Source organism: Saccopteryx bilineata, chromosome 1 (assembly GCF_036850765.1).
Source record: "Saccopteryx bilineata isolate mSacBil1 chromosome 1, mSacBil1_pri_phased_curated, whole genome shotgun sequence".
Taxonomy (NCBI): Eukaryota; Metazoa; Chordata; class Mammalia; order Chiroptera; family Emballonuridae; genus Saccopteryx; species Saccopteryx bilineata.
Window position 1 is genome coordinate 337,697,633 of NC_089490.1, and position 16,727 is coordinate 337,714,359.

Sequence of the window (16,727 nt, forward strand, 5' to 3'; positions counted from 1 at the left end):
CTTGATTGTCTTTGAGCTTTTATTTCTTCATCTGTATGATGAGAATAATAAGAATGCTTTCCTGTCAAGAGTTGTTTTGAGGATTCATATGTTAACAGATGGGAAAGAAAGCAGTGCACAAAGGGGGTGTATAGTTCTACCTTCCATGGCTTCTCCATAGAACCTTTCCAGGGGCAGGGAGGGTGGAATGGCATAGAGGGAAACAGCGGGGGCTCTGCAGCGAGACCGCCTGAGTTCACCCCCTGGCTTTGCTGCTGACTACCCATGTGGCCTTGGACAATTTATTCAACTTCTTTGTGTCTTAGTTTTTCACTAGATTCTCCTGGCTTGCTTTCTCAGGCCTGCACAGAAATGGTCGTGCCCTTTTGTACAAATGGTTTTGATGATATGTTTGAACCTCACACATGGGACTTGAAGAAATTTTCAGATGATTGTTTTAATCTGTGGGGTGTGAAACCAAGGCCCTCCTGGATCACTACTATGTATGGAGGCAAAAACATCAATTCCCACACGAACATAATTTTCAGGTGAGTTTTTGCTGGTCCAAAGAAAAACTTTGACTGATGAAGACATTTGTAGAATAACTGAGAAAATAGAATGAGGAAAAATGTTGGAAAATAAAACAATATAGAATACAACCAGTGGTATCTTGTTTCCCTGTTTCTTGAAAGATAGAGGATGCTGAGAAGAGATATGATTATACACTCTATTATCAACATGCTTAAAGGCTTAAAACAACACAGCAACATAATTAAAATATTAAAAAAAAAAGCTACCCAGTACACAATGAAGCATATCTATTCTCAATTTGCCTTACTTTTGTTACTGTTGTTATTAATGTTAATAAAAATGTTTGGTAAATTTATTCAACAAACACTGCATGAGGCACTTTAAATAAATTACCTAAAATTGAAGCTTACAAAAATCCTGTGAAATAGTTGTTATAGTTCTATTTTTACTGAGGAGGAGAGTGAAGGTCACTGTGTTCAGTCACTTGCCCAAGTTTATCCAGCTTTGTTTTAGTTATAATAAAGCCAGGTTTCAACCTTGGCTTGTTTGACCACAAAAATCCGGTTTGTTCTGCATTACACTGCCCTTATAGGGACATATTTGCTATTGGTTCACATCAGAGTTATTTGAGTAGACTCTTTGTATCTGACTGTGACTTCAAAATATCCATGCTTTGGTTTGTACATCATGTTATCAGCTATTAAGAATAGCAACTAATCAAAATTTTCCCCAAATTTAGGTATATAGAAATAGTAGAGATTCCCCTTTGTATCTCTTAACCTGGAGCTATTGTTCAAATTGTAAATGTCTTTCTTTTACAAGCTCTTATAAACAAGAGTCAAATTTGGCCTTCAGGACATGCTCAATAGCTTTTAGGAGTGAGGAGTGTGTTTTGATGGAAGGTTCACTCTCTAGGTTTAGGCCCATAGCACTGCCCACTTTGCAGTCTGTCTTACTGGGTTGATGCTGTTTTCTCACCGAGCAGCTTACCTACCCAAAATAAAAGGTAAAATACTTTGATGGAAAACTTCAAGATTCTTTTTTTTTTTTCCTTCAAATGAGAGAGAGAGAGAGAGAGAGAGAAGGACAGCTAAAGCCAGACAGGAAGGGAGAAAGATGAGAAGCATCAACTTGTTTCACTTGAGTTGTTCATTAATTGATTCTCATATGTGCCTTGACCGGGGGACTTTACCTGATCCAGTGGCCCGTTGCTCAATCCAGCGACCTTGGGCTCAAGCCAGAGACCATAGGGTCATGTTATGATCCCATGCTCAAGATGGTAAGCCTGCACTCAAGCCGGAGATGGGAGGGTTTCAAACCTGGGTCCTTAGCATCCCAGTTCAATGCTCTATCCACTGCACCACTGCCTGGCAAGTCCAAGATTCTTTTTGTTTAATTTTCTTAAATTGTGTTCTTTGCTCTCAGTAGGATTCTTCCCAACTATAGTCTTCAGCTTAGCCTTATGAAAGTGACTGTTGAACAAGTAAATCTATTTAGGACACTTAAGGAAACTGTGCCAAATCCTGGTGGTAAAAGGACGAGAGGTTTGAAAAAGGCTTAAGCACAAGCCTGGGGCTCCAGGCGCATCTTTGTTCCTCAAGCAGGAAGTACTTTGTCAATTTCTTGTTTTTCTTTAGGAGCTAATCTATCTTCATGTAATATTCATGTGGACTTCTCTAGCATACTGACACTTGATGCTCATCCTTGCTTGCTTTGACCTTATTAAGCTGAAGTTCAAGTTGTATTATAAAGTGGAGTCTTTAAATATTTGTATGAAGGTTTTAATATATGAGTTTTAGTCAACTACATTGTCCTTTTTTATTGGATTTATCCATTACAGATAGGATATTATTTACTCATTTTTTCTCTTGTATTATTTCCCTCAGACCATCAAAATAACAATCATCATCATCATCATTATCATCATTTTCACTGGGAAGGGGACAGATTTTGTGAGAAAAGTTTGGGGAATAGAACTGAAACATGTAGGTAGAAATTATAGCTCAGTGTTAAAAATTATTGTCCAGTATAAAAAAGGACTTTCTGACAGCTGTGAAAAGGTAGAATGAGCTGTCTTAAATAAAATTACTTAAGCTCTCTTTGATCCTCAGTTTTCTCTTCTGAACACTATGAGAATAATAATATCACTCACCCCATAAAATTGTTGTAATGCTTACAATAGTTAACCCAGTGAAGTACTTGTCTCAGAACTGGTAAATGTATATGCTCAAAAAATACTTGTTGAATGAATAAATGGAAGTACACTTTCTGCCTTATACTTTACATCGAAGCCACAGGGAACTGTGTATTTGTCCCTGAATGTCCTTTCCCTTCCTTTTTTTCTCCTTTTCTTAAGACTCCAGCATCCTCCAAGAAACCTTCTCTGACTTCTCCAGGGAGGTTAGGGTTCCCACACCCCTTACAGGGCCTCCTAGGGCCTGTGATTGTCATAGCAGACCAGGTGGAAATTACTGTTTGTGTTTCTGTCTGCCCCCATGAGTTGTGAACTTCTGTCTTAATCATCTCTGTGCCTTTAGCACCTGCTACCATGACTGGCACATAATGAATGTGCAATAAGTGAGGATGTCAATAAGGATGAGGACTGAAATACAAAGCTCAGGAAGGCTTCAGGGGCATGCCAGAGTTTAAAGGCAGAGCTGTGTATGTGAAGGTGCTGGTTTATCCTTCTGCAGTGGCAAGTCTACCAGTAAAAATAAATCATTTTCCATATTGCTAGCTGAAAAATCTAATGTAAAAATGTAAGAAATAAATTCTGTTTTTAAAAGTTCAGAATTCTGCTTTTCTGAAGAAAGCACATTCTCAAAGTAAAGGAGTGGCCTCAGGTGTCTCTGTTCTATGTATTTAGTGGCTACCTGCTAGAAATATTTCTGGTTGAGGAGTAAGAAGATGTTCAAGGAACCATATGGAATATTTTTATGTTCATTATTTTATTATTTTTACTTGTTGATTTGAGGAAGGGAGAGAAAGAGAACCAGGAACAGTAATCTGTTCCTGTACGAGCCCTGACTGGGGATAGAATGAACAACCTCTGAGCTTTAGGACGATGCTCTAACCAACTGAGCTATCCGGCCAGGGAAAAATCCTTATGTTCATGCTTTTCTTTTCAGGTTGCCTCACACAAATCCAAGTGTGACTGCTTTTCTGATTGGAGTGTTCACTCCGTAATTGTTGGGTTGGAGATTTGCCAGTTAATAGCTTGGGTTTTGAAGTCAGAGAGACTCGGGTGCTGTTCTGGTTCTTCACTGAGTTAGCTGCCTGGCCTTTGGGAGATTGCTAATTTATATAAGTTAGAAATAATGATAACCTGCCAGGGCTATTTTAGGGAGTAGATAGACTTTACTGGAAGGGAGCACTAGAAATAATGTCTGCCCACCAGGGTTATTTCAGGAGTACACAGACTCTTATGGAAGGGAGCACTATGAGGGCAGAGATTTTGTCTGTTTACTGCTGAACCCCCTGTGCCCAGTCAGTGCCTGGCACAGAGTAGGCCACTTCGTAAACATTTGTTAAGTAAATGAGGACTTTAAAAAATAGTAACTATTAATAGTTCCATTTCAACAAATATTTCTTATTCCATTGTAGTTATGTTGGAAGGATTAATTTTTTCCCCAGCCCCTATTATTAAGAAACTACCTTACCCCAGAGGTCATTCTCAGTTATTTAAAAATAAACCAAAAGGGAATCTCTGAGAAGCTGATTAGTTTAACATAATTGTTTTGGCAAATTAATTATTGTCAGGAATTAAGTGAGGCTCCATGTGGGGAATTTTATCCCAGCATCTATATTCTTTTAAGAAAGGGTTATTACTTTTAATTAATTAATTAATTAATTAATTTTTTTGTTTGTTTGTTTATATATTTTCCAGTGACTGGTTTAACTTTCACATGTCTAGAACCAAGAAATTCAAGTTCATGTACATCTTAGTTCTCTCAGCAACTCCAAACACTGATGCTAAGTCACTAGGCTGATTCAGATGACCTTTTAAATCAAATGCAGTTTGCTTATTATGTGGCTGTTAGGATGACTTTTTGTATTGCAAATAATGGAGAGTTTCTTTGTGGGTTGGTCCTGTCAGTCGGGAATAATGATAAAGGCTATTTGTTCACATAGGAGAATCTAAACTCTTCTGTAGTTTTTTTTATTTTTAAAATTTTTTCTTAAGTGAGAAGTGGGTAGGCAGAGAGACAGACTCCTGCATGTGCCCAATTGGGATTCACCAGGCATGTCCACTAGGGGGCGTTGCTCTGCCCATCTAGGGCATTGCTCTGTTGCGATCTGAGCCATCAGAGCCATTCTAGTACCTGAGGCGGGGAGTGACGTCAGAGAAATGGCGCCATAAGGAGCGATACCGATAAATCTCCCCAAAAATTCAACAAGATCTTCAACCAGAGACAGAAAAATCCATCCTTGGAGCCTCCAGAAGTTCCACACTAAACGTGAAGGCACAGGCAGCAGCAACCCCATAGCTGGATCATCAGCCTACTAATTCAGGAAGGAATGACTAGGAGAGAGGCTCCGGGAACATGGACTCTCTCATTGGCGGAGCCTGCAAATGCTAATGAGCGTCTACTGCCAACGAGACTAAAGCCCAATATATGACATCAACATAGAGACTTAATTGCAAACCTCTACCTAAGCATGCTACAGGGGCAGAACCCGGGGTACAGAGTCACCGACCAGGAAGAGGGAGAGAAAAAAAAAAGCAAGAAGATAACCTCTCAAAATCAAGAATAATTCACAGACTTTATAACCTATCCCATTTTATTATATTTGTCCGTTTGTTTCTCTTATCTTCTTGTATTGATTATTTTCTTCCTCTTCCAATTTGGTCATTTAATTCTCTGCCAGTCTTACTTTCTCCTCTCCTTGAACTACACTACCCATAAGTGTTACATCTCCCATTATCTTTTCTTTCTCTCTATGAGGGGTGCACTCCAAAACCCTTAACTCTCTCTCTCTCTCTCCTTTTATTCTTTTTTCTTCTTTTTGTATTTTCCTCTTTCTTTTTATTTATTTATTTCTTTTTCTTTTTCTTTCTTTTTTTTTCATTTTTCTGAAGCTGGAAACAGGGAGAGACAGTCAGACTCCCGCATGCGCCCGACCGGGATCCACCCGGCACGCCCACCAGGGGCGACGCTCTGCCCACCAGGGGCGATGCTCTGCCCATGCTGGGTGTCGCCATGTTGCGACCAGAGCCACTCTAGTGCCTGAGGCAGAGGCCACAGAGCCATCCCCAGCGCCTGGGCCATCTTTGCTCCAATGGAGCCCTGGCTGCAGGAGGGGAAGAGAGAGACAGAGAGGAAAGCACAGCAGAGGGGTGGAGAAGCAAATGAGTGCCTCTTCTGTGTGCCCTGGCTGGGAATCAAACCCGGGTCCTCCGCACGCTAGGCCGACACTCTACCGCTGAGCCAACCGGCCAGGGCCCTCTTTCTCTTTTTTTTTCTCCCTCTATATTAGTTTCTTTTTTTCTCCTTTACTTTTCCTCTCATTCAATCCTTAGTCATGAACAAATTATTTTATCTGGAAATCAAATTTTTTTTTTGTGGTGCTTTGGGGATTTTTTACTTCGCTTTCTTAACTCACTAGCAGTGCTCCCAACCCTGGCTCTCCATTTTATCTAGTTCTTGCTCCACTAAATACAATAGTAATTTTTAAATTTTTCCCCCCTTTTCCCTGTTTTCCTCTTATTCCTCTCATCATATCTCTTAGTCAACCATCACCTAAAAGTAAATCATTTTATTTTTGACCCCAATTTTTTCCTTTTTTGCATTTTGTGGGTCCATATCTTCTTTTTTGCCCCTTTATAACTTCTCCCCAACACAGGCCCTCCATTATAGGTGGTTTTTGTTCTATTTAGCAAAATATAATTCACAGTTTACCACAAGATTTTCTCAAGAAGGAGGGGAGAGGAGAGGAGAGGGAAAAAAAGAGGGGGGAATAATAATTTTTTTATTCTTTTTTATTTTTATTTCTTACCTTTTTATTCTTTATTAATTATCATTAATACTATCAACAAAACCACCCCCAGATGCCATTAAGGAAAAGGAAATTGAATATCATGGATACAAAAGACAGAGAAGTAGCACAGATAGATGAGGAAAAATCTATGGAGAAAAAATTTAATATATTGGAAACCTTGGAGCTAAATGACAGAGAATTTAAAATAGAAATCCTAAAAATACTCAGATATACAAGAAAACAAAGAAAGGCAATTTAGGGAGCTCAGAAAATAATTCAATGAACACAAAGAATATATTACCAAGGAAATTGAAACTATAAAAACAAATCAAACAGAGATGAAAAACTCAATTTACGAGCTGAAAAACGAGGTAACAAGCTTAGCTAATAGAACAGGCCAGATAGAAGGTAGGATTAGTGAAATAGAAGATAAACAACTTGAGGCACAACAGAGAGAAGAAGAAAGAGACTCAAAATTTAAAAAAATGAGAAAGCCCTACAGGAATTGTCTGACTCCATCAAAAAGAATAACATAAGAATAATAGGTATATCAGAGGGTGAAGAGAGAGAAAATGGAACAGAGAACATATTCAAACAAATAATAGATGAGAACTTCCCAAACCTGTGGAAAGAACTAAAGCCTCAAATTCAAGAAGCAAACAGAACTCCGAATTTTCTTAATCCAAACAAACCTACTCCAAGGCACATCATAATGAAATTGCCACAAACCAATGACAAAGAAAAAATCCTCAAGGCAACCAGGGAAAGAAGAATACAACATATAAAGGAAGGCCCATTAGATTATCATCAGATTTATCAACAGAAACTCTACAAGCTAGAAGAGAGTGGACCTCAATATTTAAAGTCCTGAAAGAGAGGAACTTTCAGCCACGAATACTATACCCATCAAAGCTATCCTTCAAATATGAAGGAGAAATAAAAACATTCACAGATACAGAAAAGATGAGGGAATTTATCATCAGAAAACCCCCACTCCAGGAATTACTAAAGGGGGTTTTCTAACCAGATAAAACAAAACAAAACAAAACAAAACCACAAGTAAAAGCTCCACAAAGAACACAATAAAACCAATGTTAAACTGTGACAACAACAAAAAAAAGGGGGGGGGAGAGGATGGAGATTAACAGTAGCAAAGGACAATGGAGTGCAAAAGTACTCACAAGATAGTGCACTACAATGAACAAGGTAGGAACCCTTTTCATTACTTAAAGGTAACCACCATTGAAAAAACCTCCATAGAAGCACATGATTTAAAAAAGATAGCAACAGGCCTGACCTGTGGTGGTGCAGTGGATAAAGCGTTGACCTGGAAATGCTGAGGTCGCAGGTTCAAAATCCTGGGCTTGCCTGGTCAAGGTACATATGGGAGTTGATGCTTCCAGCTCCTTCCCACTTCTCTCTCCTCTCTTTCCTTCTCTGTCTCTCTCTCTCCCTCTTTCTCTCCCTCACTCTCTCCCTCTCTCTCTCCTTTCTAAAAATGAATAAATAAAATTTAAAAAAAATTTAAAAAAAGATAGCAACAGAGGAAAGATGTATGGAATACAACCAAACAAAAACAAAAGATAGAAAAACAAAAGAGAAGAATCAAACAAGACACAAAACTAACAGAAAGCAATGTATAAAATGGCAATAGGGAACTCACAAGTGTCAATAATTACACTAAATTTAAATGGATTAAACTCACCAATAAAAAGGCACAGAGTAGCAGAATGGATTAAAAAAAATCCAACTGTATGCTGCCTACAAGAAACTCATCTAAGCAACAAGGATAAAAACAAATTCAAAGTGAAAGACTGGAAAACAATACTCCAAGCAAATAACATCCAAAAAAAGCAGGTGTAGCAATACTCATATCTGATAATGCTGACTACAAGACAGCAAAAGTACTCAAAGACAAAAATGGCCATTTCATAATGATTAACGGGACGCTAAATCAAGAAGACATAACAATTCTTAATATATATGCACCAAACCAAGGAGCACCAAAATATATAAGGCAGCTAATTTTTGACCTTAAAACAAAAACTGACAAAAATACAATCATACTTGGAGACCTCAATACACTGCTGATGGCTCTAGATTGGTCATTCAAACAGAGAACCAATAAAGATATATTGGCCTTAAACAAAACACTAGAGCACCTGGATATGATAGACATCTACAGGACATTTCATCCCAAAGTGACAGAGTATACATTTTTGTCCAATGTACATGGATCATTCTCGAGAATTGACCATATGTTGGGCCACAAAAACATCAGCAAATTCAGAAAAATCGAAGTTGTACCAAGCATATTTTTTGATCATAAAGCCTTGAAACTAGAACTCAACTGCAAAAAAGAGGAAAAAAATCCCACAAAAATGTGGAAACTAAACAACATACTTTTAAAAAATAAATGGGTCAAAGAAATAAGCAAAGAGATCAAAAGATATATACAGACAAATGAAAATGACAATACGACATATCATAATCTATGGGATGCAGCAAAAGCAGTGATAAGAGGGAAGTTCATATCACTTCAGGCATATATGAACAAAGAAGAGAGAGCCCAAGTGAACGACTTAACTTCACACCTTAAGGAACTGGAAAAAGAAGAACAAAGACAACCCAAAAGCAGCCGAAGAAAGGAGATAATAAAAATCAGAGCAGAAATAAATGAATTAGAGAACAGAAAAACTATAGAAAAAAATTAATAGAACGAGGAGCTGGTTCTTTGAAAAGATCAACAAAATTGACAAACCCTTGGCAAGACTTACCAAGGAAAAAAAAGAAAGAACTCATATAAACAAAATCCGAACTGAAAAAGGAGAAATCACCATGGACATCATAGATATACAAAGAATTATTGTAGAATACTATGAAAAACTTTATGCTACTAAATTCAACAATCTAGAAGAAATGGATAAATTCCTAGAACAATACAACCTTCCTAGACTGAGTTAAGAAGAACCAGAAAGCCTAAACAGACCAATTAGTAGGGAAGAAATAGAAAAAACTATTAAAAACCTCCCCCAAAATAAAAGTCTAGGCCCAGACGGTTATACTAGTGAATTTTATCAAACATTCAAAGAAGACTTGGTTCCTATTCTACTGAAAGTCTTCCAAAAAATTGAAGAAGAAGCAATACTTCCAAACACATTTTATGAGGCCAACATAACCCTCATACCAAAACCGGGCAAGGACAGCACAAAAAAAGAAAACTACAGACCAATATCTCTAGTGAATACAGATGCTAAAATACTAAACAACAACATATTAAAAAAATAATACATCATGATCAAGTGGGATTCATCCCAGAATCTCAAGGATGGTTCAACATACATAAAACGGTTAGCGTTTTATGTATAAATCCATAAAACCATATCAACAAAACAAAGAGCAGAACCACATAATCTTATCAATAGATGCAGAAAAGGCATTTGATAAAATACAACACAATTTTATGTTTAAGACTTTCAACAAAATGATATAGAAGGAAAATATCTCAACATGATAAAGGCCATATATGATAAACCATCAGCTAACATCATATCAAATGGCACAAAACTGAAGGCTTTCCCCCTTAAATCAGGAATAAGACAGGGTTATCTACTCTCTCCACTCTTATTAAATGTGGTGCTAGAGGTTCTAGCCAGAGCAATCAGACAAGACAAAGAAATAAAAGGCATCCATATCGGAAAAGAAGAAGTAAAAGTATCACTTTTTGCAGATGATATGATCCTATACATCGAAAACCCCAAAGAATCTACAAAAAGACTACTAGAAACAATAAGCCAGCCAATACAGTAAGGTCGCAGGATACAAAATTAACATACAAAAGTCCATAGCCTTTTTATATGCCAACATAATGAAACATTATGAACAAATGAAACATTTGAGAACAAACTCAAAAAAATAATCCCCTTCATGATTGCAACAACAAAAAAATACCTAGGAATAAACATAACAAAGAATGTAAAGGACTTATACAATGAAAACTATAAACTATTGTTAAGGGAAATCGAAAAAGATACAATGAGATGGAAGAATATTCCTTGCTCTTGGATAGGAAGAATAAATATAATCAAGATGGCCATATTACCCAAAGCAATATACAAATTTATTATTATTATTATTATTATTATTACTATTATTATTTTTTTTTGTATTTTTCCGAAGCTGGAAATGGGGAGAGACAGTCAGACAGACTCCCGCATGCACCCAACCGGGATCCACCCGGCACGCCCACCAGGAGGCGACGCTCTGCCCACCAGGAGGCAATGCTCTGCCCCTCCGGGGCGTCACTCTGCCGCGAACCAGAGCCACTCTAGCCTGGGGCAGAGGCCAAGGAGCCATCCCCAGCGCCCGGGCCATCTTTGCTCCAATGGAGCCTTGGCTGCGGGAGGGGAAGAGAGAGACAGAGAGGAAGGAGAGGGGGAGGGGTGGAGAAGCAGATGGGTGCTTCTCCTGTGTGCCCTGGCGAGGAATCGAACCCGGGACCCCTTGCACACCAGGCCGACGCTCTATCACTGAGCCAACCGGCCAGGGCCGCAATATACAAATTTAATGCAATTCCCATCAAAATTCCAATGACATTTTTTAAAGAAATGGAACAAAAAATCATCAGATTTATATGGAATTATAAAAAACCCTAATAGCCAAAGCAATCCTAAAGAAAAAGAACGAAGCTGGGGGCATTACAATACCTGACTTCAAACTATATTATAGAGCCACGACAATCAAAACAGCATGGTATTGGCAGAAAAATAGACATTCAGACCAATGGAACAGAATAGAAAGTCCAGAAATAAAACCACATATATATGGTCAAATAATTTTGATAAAGGGGCCAACAACACACAATGGAGTAAAGAAAGCCTCTTCAATAAATGGTGCTGGGAAAACTGGAAAGCCACATGCAAAAGAATGAAACTCAGCTACAGTTTGTCCTCTTGTACTAAAATTAATTCAAAATGGATCAAAGACCTAAATATAAGACCTGAAACAATAAAGTACATAGAAGAAGACATAGGTTCTAAACTCATGGACCTTGGTTTTAAAGAGCATTTTATGAAATTAACTCCAAAGGCAAGGGAAGTGAAGGCAAAAATAAATGAATGAGATTACATCAGACTAAGAAGTTTTTGCTCAGCAAGAGAAACTGACAACAAAATAAACAGACAGCCAACTAAATGGGAAATGATATTTTCAAACAACAGCTCAGATAAGGGCCTAATATCCAAAATATACAAAGAACTCATAAAACTCAACAACAAACAAACAAACAATCCAATAAAAAAATGGGAAGAGGACATGAACAGACACTTCTCTCAGGAAGAAATACAAATGGCCAACAGATATATGAAAAGATGCTCATCTTCATTAGTTATTAGAGAAATGCAAATCAAAACTGTCATGAGATACCACCTCACACCTGCTAGATTAGCTATTATTAACAAGACAGGTAATAGCAAATGTTGGAGAGGCTGTGGAGAAAAAGGAACCCTCATACACTGTTGGTGGGAATGTAAAGTAGTACAACCATTATGGAAGAAAGTATGGTGGTTCCTCAAAAAACTGAAAATAGAACTACCTTATGACCCAGCAATCCCACTACTGGGTATATACCCCCAAAACTCAGAAACATTGATACGTAAAGACACATGCAGCCCAATGTTCATTGCAGCATTGTTCACAGTGTCCAAGACATGGAAACAACAAAAAGCCCTTCAATAGTACCTGAGGCGGAGGCCATGGAGCCATCCTCAGTGCCTGGGCCAACTTTGCTCCAATGGAGCGTTGGCTATGGGAGGAGAAGAGAGAGATAGAGGAAAGGACAGGGAAAGGGTGCTGAAGCAGATGGGCACTTCTCCTGTGTGCACTGACTGGAAATCGAACCCAAGACTTCTACACGGTGGGCCAACACTCTACCACTGAGCTGACCAGACAGAGCCAAACCCTTCTGTAGTTTACTTTAAAAATTCTATCTGGTAATTGAAAACTAAGGATCCTATTTTTCAAGTGAGCTTTCCCTTTTGTTTTTAATAAAACCAAAAAAGTACATTTTCTATTGTTTTTTCCCTCAAGAATGATATTATTAAGTTGCAATGGAAATTAAAAAAAAATTTTTTTTTAAATAATTTTATTTTTTTAATGGGGTGACATCAATAAATCAGGATACATATATTCAAAGATAACAAGTCCAGGGTATCTTGTCGTTCAATTATGATGCATACCCGTCACCCAAAGTCAGACTGTCCTCTGTCACCTTCTATCTTGTTTTCTTTGTGCCCCTCCCCCTCCCCCTTTCCCTCCCCCATTTCCCCCTCCCCCCCGTAACCACCACACTCTTATCAATGTCTCTTAGTTTCACTTTTATGTCCCACCTACGTATGGAATAATGCAGTTCCTGGTTTTTTCTGATTTACTTATTTCACTTCGTATCATGTTATCAAGATCCCACCATTTTGCTGTAAATGTTCCGATGTCATCATTTCTTATGGCTGAGTAGTATTCCATAGTGTATATGTGCCACATCTTCTTTATCCAGTCATCTATTGACGGGCTTTTTGGTTGTTTCCATGTCCTGGCCACTGTGAACAATGCTGCAATGAACATGGGGCTGCATGTGTCTTTACGTATCAATGTTTCTGAGTTTTGGGGGTATATACCCAGTAGAGGGATTGCTGGGTCATAAGGTAGTTCTATTTTCAGTTAAAAAAAATTTTTGTTGATCGATTGATCTTAGAGAGAGAGAGGAAGGGAGAGAGAGAAACATTCGTTTTCCACTTGTAAATGCATTCACTGGTTGATTCTTGTACATGCCCTGACCTGAGATCAAACCCTCAACCACATCAACCAACTGAGCTACCTGGCCAGGGCAAATTATTTTTTTCTTTTAAAGAATAGTGTGGTGGGAATTTAAACTTGCATTTCAAAGACACATATACTTAATGTTCCTAAATGCATATTTTTTCATTTACTTTGTACATTTGCCTAGAAAAGAACTATTGTGTTGTCTGGCCCAATTTTTATGAGAAATGCTTTCACATCCCTTGTGATTCGTTTACCTCTCAGAAATAATAACACTTCTCATGCTTACAGAATATGATAATAATTATAATAATACTACACATTTATGTGGTAATTTATACCTTTCACATCTAGTATTTTTGTTGTTGTTATTTATTTCATTGACTGTAGAGGGAGAGGAAGGAAGAGAAAGAGAAATAGAAACAGTGATTCATTCCTGAATGTTCCCTGACTGGGGATTGAGCTGACAACCTCAATCAGTTGGACGATGCTCTGTCCAACTGAACTCTCTGGCCACGGCCCTTTCACATATAGTATTTAACTTGGACCCTAATAGCTTTTCCTTAACTTTAAAGCTAATGCAAAATGGGGATCTTTGAGTAATGATCAAAGATCATATTTTTTGAATCAAATTCAGAGGAATTTTTTTCAGATGTCACCCTATTTTCTAAATTACAGTATTTCAAAGAACATATTGTATAAAAATGAAGGTTTTTTTCTTTTTGTTAAAAGCTAAGAGATAATTAACATTTTTCAACTATGAGAGTTTTCTTTATTTTAATAGTTAGGTCTCAGGAAAGAAGGACACTGGAATTAATTGAGGGACTGCTATGTGCCTGGCACTTAAGCTTATTTAATACATAGGCCTTGGCAAATCAGCACAGTTGGTAAGAGCATTATTCTGAAATACCAATGTTTCAGGTTTAATCCCAGTCAGGTCACTATGGGAAGCAACACATGTACCATCCTGTTTAACCCATACAACAAACCTTTGAAGTCAAACTTATTATTTGTTTCATAGAGGAAGAAGGTCATATGGCTCTTGAGTGATGAAGCTGGGATTGGAATTTTGGCTTCTAAATTGCAATTTTCAGTGCAATCTGAATTGATTCCTGGCACACCACTTTTACTCTTTGGTCCTATTTCTTGCACTTAGTTGCAGAAGTTTTGTAAAACTCTAGTATGAATCACCTTTATATATGACAGATTAAATTCTCAGATGAAATCCCTCAGGTTATAAGCTTATAATTTTGGATATTATGCATATAAGTGGTTTCTCCTCTGTTATTTGGATATAGACTGGAAAAACTAACAATCTTATTTTTTCTTCTTTCCCTCACTTAGCAATGGTGACCTAGATCCCTGGTCAGGAGGTGGAGTAACCAAGAACATCACAGACACGTTGGTTGCCATCACCATCCGAGAGGCGGCCCATCATCTAGATCTCCGAGCCAACAATGCCTTTGATCCCATGAGTGTGCAATTAGCCCGCTCCTTGGAAGTTAAATACATGAAGCAGTGGATCAGAGATTTCTATAGCAGTCTGAGAAAGAAGCACTGAGCCAGCAACTTTTGATCATTTTCAGTTTCTTCTTTTATGTTCATTCCACCCACATTCCCGTTCCTTTTGGTTTTCGACACATAATTACTTTCCCTTGTGTACCATAGATTTGGCAGGGCAAAGGTTGAGACAGAAAAAAGGGTGATGGTGGTATAACACAGGAGGTCCAGACCCAGAAAATGGATCTGGTGTTGTTGTTGGATCCCAGAGAAACCACAAAGAGGACCAGATGAAGCAAATACAGCCTTTATTACTTATGTACAGGGGCAGCACCAATGGGTGAAAGTTCTGCATGCTGTTGGGTTGGGTTTCCATTTAAATAGCTAAGCCCTGGGTAATTACTCAGGGGAAATGTTTTGTCTAAGTGCAAGCAAGCAGGTAAGCAGGGGGCAGGGAGAAGTCTATACTCCATTTTTTGTTGTCCCTCCTTGATGCATCTTTATCTTTATCTCATGACCCCAAGGTCAGGATTTGTGACCACTGTGCTATGTGGCTGGGGAGGGGGGTGGGTCAATCCAGCATCAGCCCTATACTCCACCCCAATATTGCTCTCACATCTCACAGTCTACATGCGATTCTTCTACCATTACCCTTGTGGGCTGATCGTTAGTAGCACATTGCATCCAGATACCACTAATACAGTATATACTACAAGCACAAAAAAGCAAAAGGAGAAGGTGGATCAGCAGTGTCCCATTGACTAAGCTAGGACTATTCAGTATGATTCACAGGGTGAATCTGCTGAGGCAGGCTGTCAGTGGTGAAGTGGGAATTCGGAGCATACCCAGGAAGCACTTTGTTTCTGGATGTCTGCAAAATCACCTACCCACTGCAGAAAGGAGTTGCAGGCACCTAGACTAAGGGTGGTAAGACAAATGAGATAAAGGAACAATAAGTGGAAGGTCGTTGCCATCTGGCAGGATGTTATCTGTTATACAGTCCTGCATCAAAAAGGTTACAATCTGTGGGGCCTGGCCGGGCTTAAGGTACCAGGCCATGTTTGCTGCCCCTCATCCCATTCCCCAGCAGAGAGAAAGACAGGAGGAGTTCTGATTTGCCGTTCAGAGGCAATGTAAGTGCCACTTGATATTATTTCTGAACAAAGATTGTGACTCTGGATCATGGTGGGCCATGTCCCTGAAACAGTTGACTGTAACTGCAGGTATTGCTTTAAACCCTGCCCCAGAGGGAGAGAAGAGAGCACCACTTGGGGCTAATCCGCACTGCCCAATTGCAAGTCAGGTTTGACAACCCAGGGGAACATTCTGAGGGGCTGGTAGGAGCATGTTCTTTTGTCCCTGTCCCAGCTTGAGGCCAGGGCTGGCACAGATCTGAATGTGAATGGGCATCACCCATGGTTGGATTAATAGTGCTAGTGGGGCTGCCCTTCCTCTCTGTGGCTGTTCCTTTAGCACCTGAACACCATCTGTCCAACCCTGGAAGGAGTGTCAGTCTGTAAGGCATTCTTCAAGAGGCCGTTGTATCATTCTATGAGTCCAGCCCCTGGTGGGCTGTATGGAAGGGGAAAATGCCAGTCAATGTGGAGGGCTTCAGCCCATTCTTGTGCTAAGTATATAGTGAAATGAGAGCCCAGATCACTCTCTGGGGCGCCAAATGAGGCACACAATTGCTAGAGCCTCCAAATGGTTGCTCTTTGGTTAGCTGTTCCACTTCGGTAGGCCTGCAGAATACCAGCAGTGATAGCCACACACGTTAAGGCAAATCAGGACCCCTTGCTATGTGGCAAGGGTCTAATGTAGTTCATCTGCCATCGAGTCAGTGGTGTCCTACCCCAACATTTCTTTGTGCTGTTGTGGGGGAGGAGATGTGGTTGTGTCTCATTACACACCGGGCATTGCTGACA

At 39.0% G+C, this 16,727-nt stretch overlaps 1 protein-coding gene across 1 annotated transcript in view; it reads left to right on the forward strand.

Moving 5' to 3' along the window:
• The window catches only part of LOC136316919 (lysosomal Pro-X carboxypeptidase-like), a 76,680-nt gene extending 61,773 nt beyond the window's left edge, over positions 1–14,907 (forward strand). The window contains exons 9-10 of the mRNA XM_066249286.1: positions 340–527; positions 14,647–14,907. Coding sequence (XP_066105383.1) covers positions 340–527; positions 14,647–14,863 — 405 coding nt within the window. The 3' untranslated portion in view covers positions 14,864–14,907. The remainder of the gene's footprint in view (positions 1–339; positions 528–14,646) is intronic.
• Positions 14,908–16,727: the final 1,820 nt, after the last annotated feature.